This window comes from Passer montanus, unplaced genomic scaffold (genome assembly GCF_014805655.1).
Source record: "Passer montanus isolate IOZ18808 unplaced genomic scaffold, ASM1480565v1 scaffold13, whole genome shotgun sequence".
NCBI lineage: Eukaryota > Metazoa > Chordata > Aves > Passeriformes > Passeridae > Passer > Passer montanus.
This window is the reverse complement of record NW_024359832.1, coordinates 5,695,388-5,716,946: the sequence shown is the minus strand read 5'-3', so window position 1 is coordinate 5,716,946 and position 21,559 is coordinate 5,695,388. Positions and strand designations below refer to the sequence as shown.

Sequence of the window (21,559 nt, the reverse complement as noted above, 5' to 3'; positions counted from 1 at the left end):
GCTGGAATTCAATTAACTTCAAACAAAGGGCTTGCTCCAGAGATGGTTTACTATTTCTATAGCTCACAAAGTTCAAGCTTGAGGATAAAACATACATCCTAGGGCAGAGTAAACACACTACACTGTTAAATTCTTTTGTCTGCTTGTAAACAAGTTTCTGATTTTTTTTAGCCATGGGCACAACTCATCTTTTGAAAAAATATTAAGTTTATTGAGGAAACAGATTTTTAGACTATTAAAAATTATCAAAATATATCTCTTTAAAAAAACTCATTAAAAACCCTCGTAATTTGTTCCTGTACTGTATATTTATGGCTTCCACTAATTTGCACAATACTCGATGAACACCTCAGTTACTGTAGTAGTCACTGCTGTTTGATACCTGGCAACTAAATTAGAGGCCAATTAATAAATCACTCCCATCTGCCACAACATGAAACACCCTTTCTGTTGTTCCTAATTCTCAGTTATCATTGACTGCTTATATTGCACATAAAAAGGTATCTGGGGCTTATCCAGGAATGAAAAGCTGTAATTTGAGCTAGCTGATGACTGATCATTCCAGCTGAGCTGTGCTGCATCTTTGGATATTTGATATATGACAGAACTGATTGCTGTACAGATTTACAAGAAATTAAATATATGGGTTTTAAAAGAACACGTAATACATAAACAGAGTGGAAAGGAGCACTTCACATTGTTACCTAAATGCAGGCACAGTTGCTAGTGTTCCCTCCCCTTTGATGTGCTGTCAAAGCTGCTCACTTGCAAACATCACTCTGGTTCATTTGAAACCAAGCAGATCAAGTAATAATACCCTTTGTTCCCTGAATCACCACCCAGCTGTTGAAGAACAATTTCTAAAACTTGTTAAAAACAGAATTTAAACTAAATGCTACCATTTTTCATGTTTGCCAATTTTTCAAGCCCTGGTCAGTCATTCTAAAACAACTGCAAATTCTTTAGAAGATGGATCACCCCATGGACATGCTGTTCCCTCATCTTAGGTAACGGCTAGCAAACATCCTGGAAAAAACTTTAGCCACAAAAGACTTTAAAGCACTACTATTACAAAATTTAAAGGAACTTTATAAATTACTTCTCAGATAAACACATCATACACACACACAGAGCTTTATGGATCTTGTTCAAAACCAATCAGGTCTAACATAAGCAAGGTCACATCCAATCAGATGTTACCAAAATGTTTTACATGAACAGCTCCTACATATCAAATGGCTGCTTTGTGCTCTATTCTGAATCACTCAAAATCTGACAACATGAAAATCACATAAAAAAGTAAAGTAACAGGGCAGGATAATTTCCCCCCCACACTGCCTGACCTTTAGAATTTGTGCAATTGCATGGTATCTAGGGATTTCACTAGATGACATTTTACTTCATGCTTCAGCAAATTAAAACAAGCATTTATGTTTTTCACCAATAAATAAAATTACCACAATATAGAACAAGACTGAAATTTATTCTCCTTTGTTACAAACGAGCTACTTCATGCAATGTTTGCCACTGTTTTTATTACTGAACAAATTTCTTTAAAAATAATCTTCCTAAATTAAGCTTAAGTATTTGCCTGCCATCTTATCTTTAGCTTGTCCCCTGCTGTTATTGTTTCACTGCTCGGAAATATTGTTAAGAATAAGACCTTGGAAACATGGCAACAAAATGCATTACATTTTACTAATCTGCTTGATAAAGGTTCTCCATTGATTTGATGAACACTGGCACATTGTTCAACACCTGAGCCAGGGAGTCTTTGAGGCTCACAACGTGTTTGTGACTTGGGTGTTGAGTTGGGCTGGTGCATGACCATGAACAGGAAAATGTCACAACAAGCCTTTCACTAGGCACCATCTCCTCCCCTTCCTCCTGACCACATCTCAGGTGATCTGTTGATCAAACGATCAATGAACAGGCAGACAGGGGCACAAGGAGTGCAGAGGGAAGCCAGCTGCTTTCTCAGGGGCCAGGAGCCTGCGCTCCCAGCCACGCCCTGGGATGCACACGATTCCCTCTGCTCTTGAAAGCAGACACAGATGTGAGAAAAAGGGAGGGGAAAAAAAACAAAGAGAAGGCGGCAAAAAGAGAAGAAATACAGATGGGCAGATCTTCCATCTCAAGGTTAGAAGTTGCTATGAGACTGGGATTAACTGAAGTGCCAGAAAAACTGGAATGCAAGGAAATGCCTAAGAGCACTGAGGAAAGATTGCATAGTAGAACAGTGTAAGGAAGAAGAGTAATAGCCTGTGCCTCCTCCTTTACACAGGACACAATGATGCTTGAAACACATCACCTCTCTCAGAGGAAGCACATGCCAACTTTCTAATTAAAAACTTCAATAAAATGCAGGAACCCTAGATTCCTGCATCCAGGGCTGCCACCGACAGACTCCATCCCCCTCTCAGACAGCTCCTTGTGCTGCCTGGCTACCAGCAAGGACCATGCTACTAGCACAGGACACTATATTTTTAATTTCTCTACCTTCTGCTGAAAAGCAAACACAATGGACAACCAGACTAGGAATCACTGAGTTGATGATACATGTATCTCAGTGTAAGTGGGAGAACACTGCTAAGTTGTAAGTGAGTTAAAGTAGGGTATTACACTAAAAAATATTTTACTCTGGTGAAAAGCTAACAACAATTAGAACATTATCATTACTGGAAATAATAACTTGGTTAAATTGTCGGTTCTTCAAGACAGCACTTAAATTGGTAGAAGATCTGTCATAGCAATTCATTAAGGGTTTCAACTTGCTTATTTTTTAAAAGAATTCCCAGACTCAATTGTAGACTTCTAACATTCTTACAGATACAGATTAAAATACTTTTACCATTATAATGTGTTTAACAGAGAGTAGTGCCAATTGTCTAAGGTTCATAATAATACAAATAATGCTATTACTTGAATGGCTTTTATGGATGTTTTTCAATCTTGTCATGTAACTTTCAGAGCTAGAAGAAAGAGAGAGAAAATGTCATTGCAAACAAAGAATAGTGCATGACCAATTTGTCTTTGCCATCTAATGACTTTTTTGCATCCTATTGTCTATGGGAAGTTTAAAAAAAGATCAATAGAGAGTTTCTTCAAAAAGGCACGGTTAAAAAAAAATTAAGTGCTTTCTCTTTTTCATGTGTAAGTGCAAAATGAAAGTGAAATATGGACCTGGAAAGAAGAAGAAGAAAAATAAGAGGAAAATTTCACATATTTGCATAGCAGAATCTTTTAAAGGGCATCTGACCTGGAAGTACTTCTGACATGGCTCGCGGGCGTCAGCAATGCATCAGGAAATAGATTATAATTTGAAATCTGAAAAGAGGGACCATTTAAGAATTAAAACCAAAGGAAAACACAAAATAAAAATACCACATTTTAGAAGCTCCTGAGAGATGTTAAGCATTCTAAATAAAGCTCACAGCATAACAGTGAGGATCTTCTGAGTTTTTAATGATATTTGACAGTCAATAAAGTATGGGAGAGACTAAACTGCAGCAACACAAACATGTAATTAAAAATAACTATTATATTTTTGTTAATGTACAACTTTACTAGGGCACAAATTCAAAAATATTCTCCAGTTTTAGTCAACATACAGTAGCAAAAACTTAATACATTGGAAAATATGCGGTTTTCCCAATTACCCGATTACAGCTTACTCAGGAAACCACAGCAGCACTGGTAAAAGAAAGCACAGCAGTAAGGCAGGTTCACAAGAAAATTTGCAGAATGAGATCTAGCATATGAAACCAAGAAGCACAGGGTTGATCTCACAAGGGCAATCATAAAAAAAAAAAATTAGGCAGTAAATTCCAGTATTGGACCCTTTCCTGGCCATCTTCTCATAAATAAACCATTTTGCCCTAAAGTCTCTGATTTTGATATGAATGACACACATAGTGAGAGACAAGGTACTCATGAAAATTTTTGCCACTGCATCTAGGAAACATAGGAAAAAAATAATACAATCTTTCCAAGCAAGCAGATTTCCCTTCTGCAAGGACATCTCTTGAGTACAAAACATTTAATGAAAGCTTTACTCCACAGGTCTTATACACCTGGGCTTTAGTTTAAGTCTAAGAAGCAGTAGAGAACATCTTCATTCTACAGTGATTGCAGCTCAACACCAGCTAACTCCCTTCACTTCAAAGGGTGAATTCCAATGTTAAAACATTCTTTCTAAAACTATGACCAGCTAAATGGTAATAGTTAAACAGTTGACAGCCAAAAGCATCCTAACGAACTCCAGATTTACACTATTAGCTGAAATCAGAATTGAGACTAGAAGCTTTCTTAGTATCAAATGCCATCTGATTCTTCTTACCTAGATATCTATACAAATTGCATGCAACACCTAACACTTTCAGAATGGAAAAGGAAAGAAAATATTCAAATGAAGTGCTATGGTAAATCAGAGACTACAGACAATTATTTGCTTCTTGCTGCTCCCTCTGGCAATAGCATTTAACTGGACTGAGCTTGGAAGCTGGAAAGAGAAAGCTCAGCAAAGCCAAGAAAGCCAATTATGATGGTGGGCAGAGCAGTTTGGGGAATGCAAGAACAGGAAAGGAGCAGGGCTGCCAGCACCTTAACATGGTACTCTCAAATCTGTCTGCAGATGACTCCACACAAGTCTCCGAGTTGCTGAGGGTGGGAAGGACCTCTCCAGATCATCAAATACAACACTCCTGTCCAAGCAGGTAATCACTGCTGCCCTCTCTAATCCAGCCCGGATCTGTCCTCACATCAGAATAAAACTGCCACTTCAACCTGATTGCTAAGTGCAGCTTCTCCCATTCCCAGCTATTTCCGGCTTCACCTAGTCCTACTGAAATCACCATCTGGTAACCAGCTTTCTGTCCTGGCTCCTCCATCCCCAAGAGGCAGCCTGCCAGTCCCTGCTGCCACAATAATGACATTCCTCCCTTTAGAGCTAATCATGCTGCCAACCAACTGCAACAGCCTAGCAGCAGTGCTGTTTCAGTTCTAGTGGTGCTCTAACTAATGAGAATCCATAAAGCTGATCTGTCTTTACGTGGTGTAATTGAGGAAAAAAAACTTCAGATCCTCAATGAGTTGTAGCACTCACGTTGAATGTCCCTTCTCATTTACCAGTTTTTTTCCTTCCCCCTTCCCACAAAGCCAGTCAAACTCCTCATCCAAAAAATAATCCAAGATGCTTCTCAGAATCAGATTCTAATAGATACAAAGAAAAAAGAAAAATAATAAAAAATAAAAATATTCATGACAAAAAGAAACTGGCTAAAGCCACTGTTCCGGTACTTTTTTTTAAATTAAGATAGATACGTCTAAATAATCAGTGTATATTTGACTGTCTGACTGAAACTACATATTGCAGAGAACATGGGTCATCCTGTGCTACTACAGTACTCTTAAATCAAGTAACCACTTTAAGAAAGACAGAGAAATTCTTTCATTTATATAAGGTATTGCCATGATATGCCATAAAGACTAATCCTGCGTTTATGAGGGGAAAAAAACAAGATAGCATGCTAAGTGTTTTCCAAATTCAATTCTCTCCCTTTAATTAAATTTTTCCCCATGTGTAGAATGGAACAGTCTGGTAGGCAAAACCAGTGTTGTCACAGCAAGAAGACGGAGTGTCTTTTATCTGCTAGCTACTTGTGAGCACAGATAACAAGACCTGTCATTGGATCTATACATTCACAGCAATTTTTGCTAAGTAAGTGGCTGTAATTCTTCCTAATCCTGTTGTTTAAATTAAACTGCAGAGCCCTAAATTGTCATGTAAATTATTCCACCCTTAGAATAAAAATCACACCTCAGACTTATCTGCTAATTTACAAATATTCTTACTTTTAACATAAGTGCTGACACAGGGCACAAGCATAAACATAATTTTCCTTAAACAGAAACACAAACTCAGAAATTGCAACCTGAATTTCTGCAATTGAGATGACAAATAAGGCAAGAAGGACTTCTGTATTCTGCAGCTTTAATCTCAAGTGCCATCCAAAAATAACTCTCACCAAGCCTGAAGGTAAACAGTGTGTAATCAAAGCTGATGAGAAATACCAAAACAAAAGCAAAATGCCATATGAAACAGAAAGTTAGGATAAGCCGTCTTTGTGAAAAAATGTAACCAATATGTTTTGTAGCACAGGCAGCCTACCCATATGCCTGAAAGGAATCAAGGGCCACATATTTTGCACATGAAATGACTTTGACAAATTCAGACTGATTTCAAGCCAGGGATTTTTCAGCTCCACATATATTTAAGTTTGATCAGATCCTAAATCACGAAACAGAGCCACTCAAGAGATGATCTATTCCTTACCAGGCTTAAGGAAACCCACAAGGTCCAGGACCAGCTTTCCAGCTGTCTGAAACAGCACTGGACCAATCCCAAGCTCTTTGATCAGGTGACACAGGCACCAAAAGCAGGAAGGACATAAAGCACAGGTCACAGCACCAGTGGGAGAAGTAGGCAGAATGTTAACTGAGACCCTGTCAGATGCAATGGTTAAGGTTCTAGCACAGATGCTGTGCTGGGAAAAAAAACCCCCAAAAACCAGATTATTATCAGTAACCACCTCCCACACACCTTGTCTGCGGCCCTGCTATTTGGAGCTTGCACACACTCCCTGTTCCTGCAAAGCTCAGAAAAAAAAGGCTGCATACTCCTGAGCACAATCTGCTTCTCCAAGAACAACTAACTGCATGCACATAAATAAAGACATCTCAGTTTCCCTTTTTAAACGAATTTATTTTAACTTCTGATGGCCTGGCGTCATGATTGCACCTGCTACCACTTCATCTGCCCTCTGAAGCACATATTACAAATTTATGGCTAGTTATACATTAAACTTTTATCAAACAAGGTTATCCAGAAATGTTTTTATCCTCAGATTACCCAGACTGGTAGCAATAGTTTGAGCCACCTATTTTTACTGCTTCATACTTGAGATCTTAGAAGGCTTTTGAAAAAGCATTCTTCAGCAAAAATTGTTTTCTCTTTACTGTGAAGTTGTACTTAGTATCAAATTAGACTCTAGAGATGAAATTTTGAAAATTAAAAAAATGGAAAATAATCCTTCAGTCGACTCTCTACAAATCTATATGGAAATAAAGAATAAAAGTATGTTTCCATTGAAAGTATCAATATAAAGAACACATCTAATTTCATTAATTCCTAAGTGTTTGCAAGTTAATTTCAAATTGCTAACAGTAAGTTAGTAACCAGGTAGTAAGATCAGTGAGTAAAAATAAAAAGCCCAAGACTCAGAACAGAAAAAAGCACTAGAGTACCAGCTTTTGCACAATGAGACTATCAGGGCTCTCAAGAAAAGCAAATTAAGATTTTGCACATTGAGAAGATTGTTTGTGTTCCACGTACATTAAAAACATTCTGTATCTCAGCTAGGTAAGGTTAGTATATATGTGCACTTCTAACTACATCTGCTAAACTGCCTGAAAATCAGACTCATGTCCTACCCACATATTCCTTGCCTCCAGTAAAGGAACAGAGCTCAGGTACATCAAACCAAAAAAGGTCTCTATATTTCCAGTCTGTTTTTTCACCAAAAGTTGAACTAAAATAAGGTTCATTACACAAACATCACAACAAGGCTGAAAGTTCCCTGCAAAGCTACGTGTTTGTCTTCAACCAAACTTGAATGGGATGAATCAGAAATATTTCTAAACATACAACAGTTTATAAACCAAGTGCTGCAGTACTGCTTAAGCTGACAGAATGCCAAGGGATGACTGAAAGAGCCCACAGCCAGTCTCCCAGTGTCATTATGGTACTAGAATACAGCAATGACCTGAATCCTGGCCTGATGCAGCCAGTAAAGCTCCCTGGGAAGACTCTGCCCACAGTGCTCATGTATAAAACAAACCACGTGCTCGAAAATGAAATCAAACTATCATATTTGCTTTATGGTCCCCCATAAACTAAGCAGATCAATCCGTAATAAAGTGGAAAGAGAACATAACAGAAAAGCAACTGCACTTACTGGCATTTATATTAATTACACTGAAGCGTGGCTGAAAGCAGATTCAGTTTCAACAAACTTGGCTGTAGAAGACACTAAACAAGTGGAACAGAACAAACAACCAGTATTACTGGCCTGAACTGCAGCATGGAATCTTGAGTTCTTGACATGCTAGTCAAAAATCTCTGTTCTTTTTTCTTATTTACAAACTCACAGATCTCTACAAGGTATTGAATATCTAAGGAACTAGAGTTTCTGTGAAAGGGGACAAACAGAATGCAAATCTGCTAGCTATCATGGTAGCTCTCCATGACCATATGCAACTCCAAGTGGAATTACAAGGAAACCTTCAGCATCTATCTCTGACTCCCCCATGAAGGAGAAATTGACCTGAGAAAAGGATCCTGAGATAGGGCTACTATTTAGTCATGCTAAGAAATAAATGCATTCAGAGCACTACATGGTCCCTAAAGAAAGCTTTTCATCTGCAAGCTCTGAGTCAGTTCCTATCTGCCAACAAGAGCACCTGCTTTAGAGCTTCACCAGGCTCACTCAAGAGGAAGATGAAATTCTTATGCCAGTCTCCACACAGCTTCCTAGGAAAGGCAGAAACCAGAGAGACTTTAATGAAGACAGCAATATGTGTCATTGGGTACTTCTGCAATTTCCACTCCATCAGTCATCTGTATTCCTGCCTTTTCCCCAGCTATTATGTGGAGCTCTTAAAGAAACTTGACAGAAAAGTGTCACCTGCCCAAGCATGACCTGAGCAGTGCTAAAGTTTAAATCTCATTTACACCAAGATGTCTGGAAAGAAAAAGTCAGGAGATACAGGGCAGGATTTTGCAGATGTAGAATTTTACTGATGCCTCTACCAAGAGTGGCACAGTGCATACACTCCTCCTCCTTGGGGTTAGGTGCCTCTTTGGGTCAGTACTCTGTTGTTCTAGGAGCAGCTCCAAGCCCACAGAGCCACACCACGATACATTTTTATACCAACTCATCTTGTGCTAATGATAGCAATGTAATTGTCAGCACTGGCTGCAAGACTGGAAGTTTGGGCCTCATTCAGGGGTTTGCTGTTATTTGTAATGTCACCATTCTCACATTTGTTTCTTTATCTCACTGCAGTGAAGCTAAGATTTTCCAGCAGTTTCATGAAACAACAGCTCCCTTGCAAGGTCAGTGCAATGAAAGGCACAGTTGGGCATTCCTTGGGAAGCTGACAGAAGCAGAGCAGAAATTTGAGTGTTCCTCAAGGGAAATCAAACTCTAAGTTTATAAAATCAACTCTGCTCTTTCTGCCCCCAAGCACTTTGAATGCTTTATAAGAGCAGCTTTATCATGAAGCAGATGATCATGAAGAACCAAAACTCAAACCTCTCCCATTTACAGTCCAAGGGAGTGCCCTCTCATGAGGAATATTTCCTTTCATTATCATCCTTGATTTATGAATGCTTCAGAAAAACAGCATTTCCCAAAAAAAGTTTGCTTGGGACAAAAAGTCACCCTCCAGCAGAAGTTTCTGAAATAAAATATGAGTCAGCTCTAACAATTATTTTGCAGAATCACATCAAAAAATCATTCCATATGGACCTTAGTCTGAATCACTAATAGGTCAAAAATCCAGAAATACAGCTCTACCTACCAGAAATCAAGAGGATGATTTCAAAGTGAGACATGTGGTAACACTGTGGGCAGTGAGGGCTGGTCTTGGAGTTCCAGGTGGAAGCAGGTCCCTTCCTCCCTGTGCCACTGCAGGACTGAGCCTCCACCCCTGAACACTCCAAATGTCAGCAAGTGCTGAAAACTACCACCCACATATTTCTGTACTTTCTCACTTCCGCTGTCCACTGAAAAAGTGGGCTTTTTTAATTTGTCTCACAAAACTTTGCATTTTTAATTTTTCTTATTATTACTATTATTATTGCTGTTGTTGTTGCTGCTGCTGTTTAAGCCCTCCGGGAGCACTGAATGCCAGCAGGAAGGCACTAGAGTCAAACCCATTTTCTTAAAACACTTGGTCAGATTTCAATGTCATGCAAAAGACTACAACTAACTAAAATAAATGAGCTGTTATGCTGTGGACAGGATATGCACGGACCAGCCCTTTAAAAGGGTTTTTTCCAGACATACAAAACTCTTTGTGCACAGAAAAAAATTTAGTATGAAACAAAATTTGAGTCTACCTAAACATCCCAAACAGAGCCATGTTCTCACAAAGCTGCTGCAGCCAATGCAGAAAAGTGGAGTTTGTGAGCAAGAATTAGAAAAATATAAATAAAAAAAGCTCAGGAGAAATTAATGAAAGAAGTCTGTTTACAAAACCTAGCTTCTCAGTAGGTGGAGGCTGTATATCTATCCTTAGTCTGTATGTTTTCACAAGGAAAATACAGAAAAGAAAGAAAACCCAACAAAATAGCACAGGAGGGAGTGTTCATTCAGCACAAGCAGCATTAGACAGTGCCAGGGACAGGCCTAAGACTGTTCTCCTTGCTGACAATAATCAAGGGAGATCATTGGTGTCTCTAATTACACTTTTAAAAAGTCTAAATCTGCAGGCACCTGTTAAATTCATGGCTCTCCATTTTACAATTTAAACACCTTGCTGTTTTTTATACCTTCAGCACCTGTATAGGAAATATATTTCCTAGCATTAGGCTTCAAATAAGCCATTTTCTATTTAAACTGTTATGTGTTTCCACGACTATAAAACCCTTTGTTGTCCTCATAAGACCACACACTATCCTATGCAATAAATCTGTGAAATCCTTCAACAAAACAGTCAATGTCATAAATGGATGAAATGTTACCCTACCACCTAAAAGGCAATACAGCTGCTATACTCCACACAGACCAAATTCTTCCCTTGACAGATTTATTTAGGTATAGGTATACATACAGACAGAAGGTAAAGGCGGGCACTAAAGCTTAAGGCAGCACCAAGCCCCTGATGTGCAACATTAAGATTGCAACAATTCTAAACATGAAATACAATAACTGAGATGGTGCAATTACTCATTATTTCTGCAAAGAACACAAAAGCAAAGTCCTGTGTTTTACCAGCACTTCCATCAAGATCTAATCTGTTATTAGAGATTTCATTATGATCCACATTTCCCAAAAACTGGGAAATTTCAATACCATTATTGCTGTATGTCCAAAACATGTTAAGCACCAGGAAGCTGCACAAATCATACAGTAACAAAATCAAGAAACAAAGAAAGTTTCTTGGCTAAGAAACCTTGGCAGGTTAAGGAAAGGGAAAACGTAACAAAAGCACAAAGCAGTAGTCATGAAGTAGGTGTTTTGATATCTCTCCTCAAACTGAGGAGTTCTGGTGCCAATTGATTCTGACGCAAGTTTTGGCCCTGGCAGATGATGGGAGCCACAGCCTTTCCCCAAGTAAACAATTCCACTTCTTCATGCCTAAAACTGTTCAACCAGACAACAGGAACAGCATTTCAGGCTCTTCTGGTAAGAATCTAATGCCTATCACTTGTTTTCTCTAAGCAGGAATGGATTTGATTAGATACTTCTACACTAGAATTTCTTAAATGTCTGAGCTTCAAGCCTAGGCATGGGACGTGAATATCATGTCTGGCACTACTCAGAGAGGGCATGTTTGAAAGCTAGTGCCCAGAATAATGTCCAGTGATTCAAACAGATGAGTCCAACTCAGTACTCCAGCACTGGACCACCAAAGATCTGTAACAACCATTTATTTCCTCCAATATCCCTCAAACAAGTCTTTGGACACAGTATCTAAGCTGGCTCTAATACACCATTTTAACGTGTACCCTTATGATATCCATGATTAATCTGCAGCAGAACATAACCATGCTTTACTGCTTCCCAGAGTTTAGCCCTGTAGTTAGGCAAAACCCCAAATGTCACGTTGTAAATGCAGGATCTCACCATGCAGTTCCTCATGTCCAATGGCAAAGCCACCACAGAAGTCCCTGTCCTGCCACAGCTGTCAGCTCTCACTGCAGTTTACCACTTGGATCAGCCAATGCAAGTATGTGTGGAGCCGGATGCTGAAGTGGTTGGGGGTTTTAAACAAGTCTTTTAAGGAACAGAAAGAATGTTACAGAAGTGAGAGCTTATCAAGCTGGCTTAGATGCCAAGACAAGCCTTGTGTTCTTTTGCTACAGGAGAAGGAGGAGTGAATACAAAAGTTAACCTACCACAACTTCACCTCAGTAGCCTGAGGGATCAACAGAAAGTGCTCAAGAAACAGCAGCAGACTTTTGGAAGTGGGGTAGCACCCCACAGCTCTCCAGGGAGGTCACATCAGCTCACTTCCCATTGTCTGCGCTGTGGAACCACTACATTGGGACTGCTGATGGAAGGAGTGAGGTGATAAAATTCTAGGAGATAACTTTTTGTTCTTCTACAAAAGACAAACTTCAGTAAGGGATGATGTAATCCAATCCAATAGGATACAATTCAGAGGAAAGAAACAATAATATTGAATTCAAGAATATAAATAATCTGAACTGGGGATGTTAGCAGCAGTTGTAAGCAATTGAAGCTACAGTGCACAGTGAACATTTCAGGTTGAGCTCAAGTAGCTTGTTAATTTGAAGGTATCTGGTATTAAAAGCTTGAGATAGATGGGAACAGGAATAGCAGCTAACCTTAGAACACTACAAGTGAAGTTGGAGACCTTGAACGCAAACCACAGCACAAACCACAGCACACTGCAGTAGATCTGGTCAAGTCACCACTTTGTAAAGTTGGTAAAGTTCTAGAAAATACCTTTGCAGTTTAAACATAAATCAATATACTTACCACTTGGGTACACACACAGAAGGGCTGGCATCGATTAAAATAAGTCAGCATTCTTTATAAATACTATTTCAAAATTTATAGGCTTAGCAGCCTTCAAAGTAATAAAGCAACAAATAAATTAGACTGATTGCATACGTACATGAGCTGCTTGGCCGATAGTGAGCCCCTGGGTACCGCCTGCCCATAGTGCCAGTCAGCACATTCCCACACACTGGCAGCTGCTCCCAAAGTGCAGATCGAACTTCTTACTGAGGGAGAAGAAAAAAAAAAGTCAAGATTTAGTACAACAGCTGTATCTTTTTCATTAAAATGCTAATGATCCCTACAAATTCCAGGATAACTACATCTATAAATTATTCAGTCATGATGTCAGAGGAGATGAACTGTTGTGCTATACATGCAGCACAAATTTATTATTGGTGGTTGGCCTCCATTAATAAGCTCACATAAATTTTGAGACACAAAGAAATCTCAGGTCATGCAATAGCTTCTTTTGGTCTATGACAGAGAGCAACAAACACTGCAAGAAAGAGCTTGCTACTGGCTTTTAATAGGAATAGCCAGTAGGTGAGATTTAAAAACAATGTTTGTCTTAAATTTTGTGAAGCAATCATTTACGAAATATTTACTATAGAAGCAAAACTTATCCTTGCTACATAACACTGACTGCTTAGTTCTGTTCTGTTCTATCCAGCAGTATTTTCACAGAAATGCAGGCTATTAATCCATGTATCAACTTTCTTGCACCATCAAAAGCCTAAGCAAACAAAAAACTGCATGGCACATCTTATGGTCAGTTTGGAATAACAAATCCAAAGTCTTAACTGAAGTGCTACTGAAGCTGTCAAATCACTAGTATAAAATGTTTTAGTCTAAAACCAAGTCTCATTGTTTTTTTTCTGTGGTGTAGGATTTTGTACCAAAATATGATTTTCAGTTGTTTTTCAGCTTTATCTTTTTCTTAATTTACCTGAATAGCCTTCATATTCCCCAATGTCTATCAATATATATTGAATGTTAACCACATCATTTGTTAAGATAAATTCCATCTTATTTTATTTACTCCCTTGCTGGAAATACCAGGAAAAGTAGCAAATTCTGAAGAGTGTTTTTCCTTATTCATTAAGAATTTTAATGTCTCGGGCTGCAGCTACAAGCACAAGCTTGTTCTATCTAGGAAATAAGGAGAAATATCAGGATATAGACAGAATAGCACTGCACTGAAACTGGAAGATCTCCCCAGATCTTCAGGTATATCTGTTCCCTTACTGAACAAAATGCTAGCATATTCCTGAATTAGACAAACCTTTTATATATACTGGCACCCATGCAATTCTCTGGTGAGCTGGTCTGGGAGCCAACACAGCTGCAAACTTCATATATAGATGTATTTTCAGTCAGATTAGGCTCCTGAAATGGCTGATGGAGGTTACACAAGTATTGGTAGCTAGTGAGAGCAAGTGGAAAGAATAGGACCATGGCAGCCTGAGCTTAAAATGGCTTTAAATGCAATTGCATAACATTGCTACACAGCCTTTGTAGATTACTTCTGAAATAGACACCTATAAGGCTGCACACCTGACAGTCCAAACAACAGGTAAAGATCTCCATTGTTTTCCAAATCAGCACTGATAAAGCATGTCCTGTTCAGCTCCCCTCAATGGGGAAAGTTCAGTGAATCAATGAGACAGTACTGTCTCAACACTAAAAGAATCCTGGCTGTTAAGAAGTGAGTGGTGTGCAGTAAAATGAACATTCATTCAAAAAATCCCTACACTTCTTTGCAGGACAATATGGGACAACTCCTTGCCATGAGTAAAACAGACCATTACAAGTTTGTTTAGTGTGCGACTAGCTCAACTCATTGTAAAGTTGTGCAAGAAACAAACCTGCAGATAGCTGCTTGCCCTTTACTGTTCTATAGGAATAAAACTAAAAATACAATTTATTAGTTGAAAAAGATTAGGTCTCTCCTCACCCTAAATGGACCAAATTCATAACAAAATATAACAGAACAGTCTTTAGCTGTGCAAGGATTAGAAAAGAAAATTACTGAGGGGAAAACAGACTGTAACCAGAAGACAGTATTTACCATACTTTTCCATAGCTTGTGAAAGAGTTTGATCAGCGTGTATGGAGCTGCAAGATTATTCATTTTTCATAAATGCATGGTTGTCTTTCTAAAAGGTATACACTTTCCCAAAGCATCCTCACTAACTTATATCAAATGCCTACAGTTGAGACAAGCTATTCCTTCTGTACCTAGCACCACAGTATTAAAGGGGGCCTTCTGCACTATACCATAAGAAAAAATCCTAACAAATAAAAATTAAGACTCCCAAACCTTACAATCATGCTCTCAAACAGCTGAAATAATGTACAGTATGGTCTTCCTAAGGTAGTGTGCCCACTCTGGGGGCAAATCATTCTTTGTAGAGGTCAGGATCCAAAGGTATGACCATCTTTAAATATCACATTTAAAAACTCCATAAATCTCAGTGAAAAGACAACATAGAGTCTCATTATAGCAAAGGCTTCATCAGTTACTGCATAAAATGTGAACTTCAAAGATTTACAAGGTGGATGAAAGCTAACTATCAAAAGCCAATTAAGAAGCAGGTGCCAGACAGCAACTGAAGTTAAACTGCTCCACAAAATAATAATGATATTGGGATGTATGTACCAGTGAGGACATACGCAGATCAAGATAAATGAAGAGCTGCTTGGGTTTGGTTTTGGGGTTTTTCTGTGCTGTTATTTGTTGGTTTTTGTTTAGTTTTGTTTTTCCTTAAAAACCAACTTTTGTGGTTCAGACTAGCCAAAGTAACCTCCCCTTTCTTTCTACACATTCACTCACAGAGGTGAAACTCGGGGGAATTTCTGATCTTCAGCAAGCTCAGGGAACTCTTACAGGAATGTGACTAACCCTGTTGGTACCCAAATCCCATAGCTAAAGCATCTGAAAACTAGCCCTTATTTTCCATGTATACATCCATGAGACTGATAAACAAAATGGAAAGAGTTCTCAAACGTTGCTTTTGAAAAAAGCACAGGTTTTGAAAAAAAAGGTTTGGATTTGGTTTTATTTTTAACTGTACACGACTCAGATATCCACAATTCCACATAAATCTGAGTTAAACCTGAATGTACCTGATAAGTCAGATCAAGTCTTCATATTAGTTTTTAACCTGTTGGTTCACATTTGTTTTGTAACAAATGAGTTTCTGAACAGCTTTCTGTGGGTTTTTTTGCTTACTATTATATTATTGCTTAAAAATGTTTTAAGGTGATTTTCCGATCTTTATAGTTGAATTTAAAACTACATAGACACAAATAGACATATAAACTCATGGTTTCTCTGCAAGAAAAAACTTGCTATAGCTCTGCCTAAAGTTGTGTTGTTTTTTTTGTCTCTCCCTGATAATCTTCCCTGATTCCTTTCAGCTGGCCATCCCCACACTGCAGCAGCTACAGAGAACCATGGAAACAAACCCTGAGCACCAGCACTGCATACCTGCTAGCCAGGGAGCACCTGAAAGCACTTCACCTCAGGCAAGTCCCTTTCAGGAGCTGTGGTGACAGGGCTACCAGCCACTCGTCAGCACACATAATGAGACACACATCATCTTGGAAAGATGCCATCACCCTCAACTGAGACTGCCATCTTCCTAAGCCATTTTCTTTACAGAGCTTTTCTTGCAACTCTTCCACATTTCTCAGGTTTTATGGCTGCTACATAGAAGTTTCATTTTACTTGTATTCATGTTTTGATAATAAGAAAAAAAACCCAAAAGACAAATTAAATTCTGATAGTCTTTATGACTTGTTTTTTTCCAATGAGTGAGTCAAAACAAGAGTTCTGTCTATACAGCTGGCACCCAGAATCCAGTTCACTTGAATTCCCTTTTGTTTCAGAAAAAAAAAAAATCATAGTCCAATCTTCATACTATTAATGGCCATTAAAGCTATGTTGTGTTTCACCCAAATTCATTTTTTCACACATGCTGCTGCTTATGAGGTCAGCTGACTCCTTGCCCTTCCCTGGTTCTCTAGAAGCAACATTTGTTATAAATACATTTGTGTTTAAACATAAATATAGGTACATTCAGATTGGCTGCCATAATCTCATACAATTGTACAACCTACCCTCATATACCCAAGAAAAAGCATATGAAAAATGGAGATGACTGCAAATTAGCTACAGAAGTCATCCAAGTGTGACTGACTACATCACTCAACACTTGCAAGGAACAGCTGCACACAGTGTGGGGAAAGAAAAGGTTATTGCTTGATGTTTCTCAGGGGACAGCTACTCAAGAAATCACACTCCAGCACTCTCTGTGTGATATTCTGACAAACAACACAACCCTACCTTCCAAGTCTTTGAATACCAGGAAATAGGTCTGCTAAGGAGTGGGTAAGAGGAATGCTGTGCATTGTTTTAAAAGCACACACAGGCCACGGGTCCTACACAAACAGATCCATTACAAAAAGGGTTCAGACACTGAAAGAGGCTAATCGAGGAGGAAAAAGAAAATAAAAAATCAGTCTGTAAGACTGGTGGATGGCTCATTTTAAGAAATTACAATTCAATACACACACATTTTGTGTACATATTTGCATATATAATGCAAATTTATTGGTTTTCACTTCGCCTGCATTCAAAGAAGTGACTGGCAGCATTACCTGTTGGACAACAGTAGCAAAACACAATTCAAACAAGTAAGCAAAGTGCCAGCCAGGCCATTAGGAAGTTGTGCTGCTGATTTCTGCAGACACCTACAGAGACAGCACTTTTGTTTTCTGTACTAGGAACAGCTATTGGACACGGATCTCAAGTCAAACTGCCTCTTGGAGAAAGCACAATGTTGTCTGCTAGCCATAACTTGTGTGTCACTGCATGTCTGACCTTTGTGGAGGTAATCAACAATTCCTAACCATTAGTTTCATCTAATAACTACCAACAGTTTTTAGAAATAGGTATTTTCATTTCAAGAATGTTTTTCCCCAAGTCTTCATTTACCTAAGAGTCCTCATCCATGCTTCCAGTTTTGTCTGGCAGTGCTCACATCGAGGAGGTTATGCTGTCCCCTGCTCCTGCCTTTGCTGAGAGGCAGAGCCACCCTGCTTTCCAAACATCTCCCTCTCCCATCCTCTCCGCTTCCTGGCGCAGGATTAAAGTTTTCCGGGAACCGGAAAGACAAGAACAGTCCCACAGACAAGAGGATGTCCTGCCTGCACTCCAGCCCTGCTGCAGTTTCTGTGGTTTTACCACACTTGGACCTAACATGCTCAGATATCTGGAAAGTCCTGTCCTGCCCAAAAAGTCTGGAAACTCTATCATTTCTCCTTCCAACAAATTCTCAGTAGTGAAACTCTTTTGTTGCACGCAGACATTCCTGCTTGCATTTCTCTGTCCTCTATACTTTCTGGCTGCCTTTGTGCTTCTAATTCCTCTCCTAACAAGCTTTGATTTGGATGCTTTCCCTCTCCTCCATAACTGAGAAGTCCTTCTTGAGGGCTTTTTTTTTTCTTGGTCATCCTTTCCAGGTACTGTGCCACCCACCTGTTTAGTTGAGGTTCCCATACACCATGTGGGGATGGATGCTATTATTTCCCACTCTGTTCTGGAGGATATCATCACTGTTAATGACTTGAACTAATTTCCTACTGTTTATGGCTTTATAATACAGACCCAAACTCATCAAAAACATGTTTTTCTGAAATTTAGCCTTCCAGTACTTCTGCAGCCAAATCACATAGAGCAAGCTGAATTCAAAACATTCATGGACCCCTGACCATAGCCCCAGGTTATTATAACAATACATATTTTCTCAGTAAAGCACACATGCTTTTTACATTTATTTTACATTATCTCAGTGCAGGTTTTGTTCACCAAACAGCAACATAAAACATCAGGACATTCTGTGCATAACTACATATACATTTTAACACAAAGGAAAGCACTGTCTGTAGCACTTGCAAGTTTGTTAAAAATACAGTTAACCTCATTCACTCGGTGCAGCTATCTGAACTGGTATCAGTTAGTGATCTCAATTTTACTTGCTCATTGGTAAGGATTTGTTAAGTTAGAGGTAACGTTGCCCGTTAAAAAGAAGAACTGCGGTGCTCTGAGCCTCTGGGGCTGCAGCAGGTTGGGCTGTGTGCCAGAAGGAAGCCTGGCAAGCTAAGGAGCTGTGGGAGTGCAAAGGCATTACACAATCAAAGCAGTCATCACTGGGTAACACAGATCTCCCTATAAAGCCTGAACCAAGAGGGCAATATTTCAGACATATATTCTGAACCTCATTTACGCCAACATCCATTTTTCAAAGCTGACTGTTTGGTAAAAACAGTATTTCTAAATGAGAAATACTTATTTCTTCTGAAGTTAGAGATGTCACTGTGCTCTTGCTTTCTGTCAGAAGCTTTCCAAGCACAGACAGGTTTTCTGATGTAGCATTTTACCACTACTCTCCACTTTCATCTTTCTTGTATCTTGTAGGAATCAACACAGCATTGCTGCCACCCATCCAAGAACAGATTCAAAAATTGGAAGCTGAGACAAAGCATAACCAGATTCCCCAGGAAAATGCTGTAATGTCTGCATTTGCCAGCTCTTTATTAACTAGTGTGAAGAGCTATAACTTCTCTCTCCATACTGATGTATCTGCCAAATCCCAAAATTTTGTCAACTGTCCAGACAGAAAAACAAAACCCAAACCTACCACCTTCTAGATTCTGCTAGTATCCTTCATTAAATAGTGAAAAGTAAGAGAATGACTTTGTATCATTAATCAAGACAAAAATTTCCAGTTGATCCATTTTGTCCATTTGCATCTTAATGATCTAATCTAAACTCTGTGTGTTCTACTCTTTCAAAAGCACAGCAGAACCCACCTACTGCTTGAAGACTGGGACTTCAAGCCAAAGCTGTTTCCAACTGCCATGGATACTAGAAAGCCCTCCAAAGACAAGAGACAAACAAACCATATTATGCAGCATTTTGTAGCTTTACTTAAGTGAAAAAGTATTTGAAACCCATGTGTAGCATACTGAGATATGGACAGCAAATGACTTTCTGGATGTTAAATGACAGAGACATGCGTCTGAATCCAGTTTTGTCCTAATGCCAGTCACCCAAATCTCTTACATAAATAGAAGACTAGTAATGAGACAGACTCTCGTTAGGGCCCTTTGGTCCTTTCTGCAAAGCTAAGGATGACAGTCATTTAGAATAATGTAAAGGACATTTTCTGGGTGCCTTCTTCCTTCACAACCCATATTGTATTGACAACTGCCGAAAAACAGCACAAACTTTTCCTAAGCTGAGATGCAATGTGCTGCGTTTACCTGGGGACAATGCATTGAAAAGGAGTCTCAGCATCAAAACAAAAAATATTGTTAACTGATTCACATGTTGACATATGGTTCACTAAGTGCAGTTATTACATAAAAGTTCTGCATTTCTTGATGGGAGAACTTATTCTTAAGAAAAAAAATTAAATATTTAAACATCTGTCAGAATAATCAGAATAGTTTCATGTTGTTGCTTACACTTCATAACCCTAACTCAGCCATAAATAATCACATTAAATATTGTACAATCCCATTTAAAAAGCAATTTATTTAATATTTTCTAAAATACTTCTACCTCATGGTGTCTTTTTCCATTTTTTGACAAATAAGATGAGTATGGGGACAATAGCACCTCAAGACAATCAATCAGCTATGATTTAATTGTTTCTTTTTAGGTCTCTCCTCTCCACAACACCCTCTTCTCCCACACAAGGCAAGAGCTGAATCCTTTGTTTGCAAGGGCAGCTGCTACCAATATAGCAAGAAATTTATTTCTTTTTGAAAACACCATATACTAAGGCAGTGCAAAAGGATGAATCACGTCCTACACTACCCAGTACTACATCTTCTGTTACCAGTGGCAAAAGCAATGATGAATGATGGCAGCACTAGGAGCAGAAACACAGGCTTTGCCTGCTGCAAGTGAAGAAGTTCCCCCAGGGTTTCTTTCTCAACCTATTACTAACAAAATCAAGCAGCAGAAAATTAGCCTGATTTTGTGAATAACATAAATCTTCCGCAAACAAGCAGGTACTTTTTCTAGTCCTAATCATTCTATGGTTCTGTGATTTTAAGAGACAATAACATAACAGGAACTTTGTGATAGCTGGTGCTGATTAATAACTTGCATGGTAACTGTAAGTTATTAATGTTTTAGAAGAATACTGCCCCATTCTCATGTAAGAATTGAGGGTCTGTCCAGTAGGCATAGAGACTAAACAGCAACCTGGGAAGACAAGTTCCATCTTTAGCCCAGCCTCCTCAGTATTACAGACTGTGAGTCTGCTTGATTAACATTCATGAAAACCATGAAGACCATGACTAACTCTGAACCCTTCCTGAAGCCCTTAAAAGATGTCTTTACTGGACTGGCTAAAACATTCCCATCTCACATAACTACATACAAGCATGACACTAGCCCTTGCTGGCTGGAGTCCCACCATTCTCTTTGCACAAAGACTAATTTAATAAGAAATATGTCACCAGAGTGTAGCTTTATGTAGGGGCAGAAAAACAAAACAATAAAAAAATGCCCAAAATCATAAAGACCTCTGAAATTCTTCTAAGTGAGAAGGAAGAAAGTTCTATAGGAAAAGTCACATGCACCATGAAAAACCATTTTCTAAATCAATGTCCAGGTACTAGCATTTATCTTTCTCTGCATATTAACTAACCAGCTAAAGAGGAAA

General features: G+C 38.8%; 1 protein-coding gene across 16 annotated transcripts in view; it reads right to left on the bottom strand.

Moving 5' to 3' along the window:
- APBB2 (amyloid beta precursor protein binding family B member 2) overlaps positions 1 to 21,559 on the bottom strand; it is a 165,605-nt gene that overhangs the window by 88,774 nt on the left and 55,272 nt on the right. For 9 of the 16 annotated variants that reach the window (XM_039698864.1, XM_039698862.1, XM_039698868.1 and 6 more), the window contains exon 3: positions 12,931 to 13,039. In XM_039698864.1, the coding sequence (XP_039554798.1) occupies positions 12,931 to 12,976 (46 nt within the window). In that variant the 5' untranslated portion in view covers positions 12,977 to 13,039. Of the gene's footprint in view, positions 1 to 3,259; positions 3,328 to 12,930; positions 13,040 to 21,559 lie in introns of all 16 variants that reach the window. The other 7 variants (XM_039698870.1, XM_039698873.1, XM_039698876.1 and 4 more) reach the window with 1 other exon arrangement.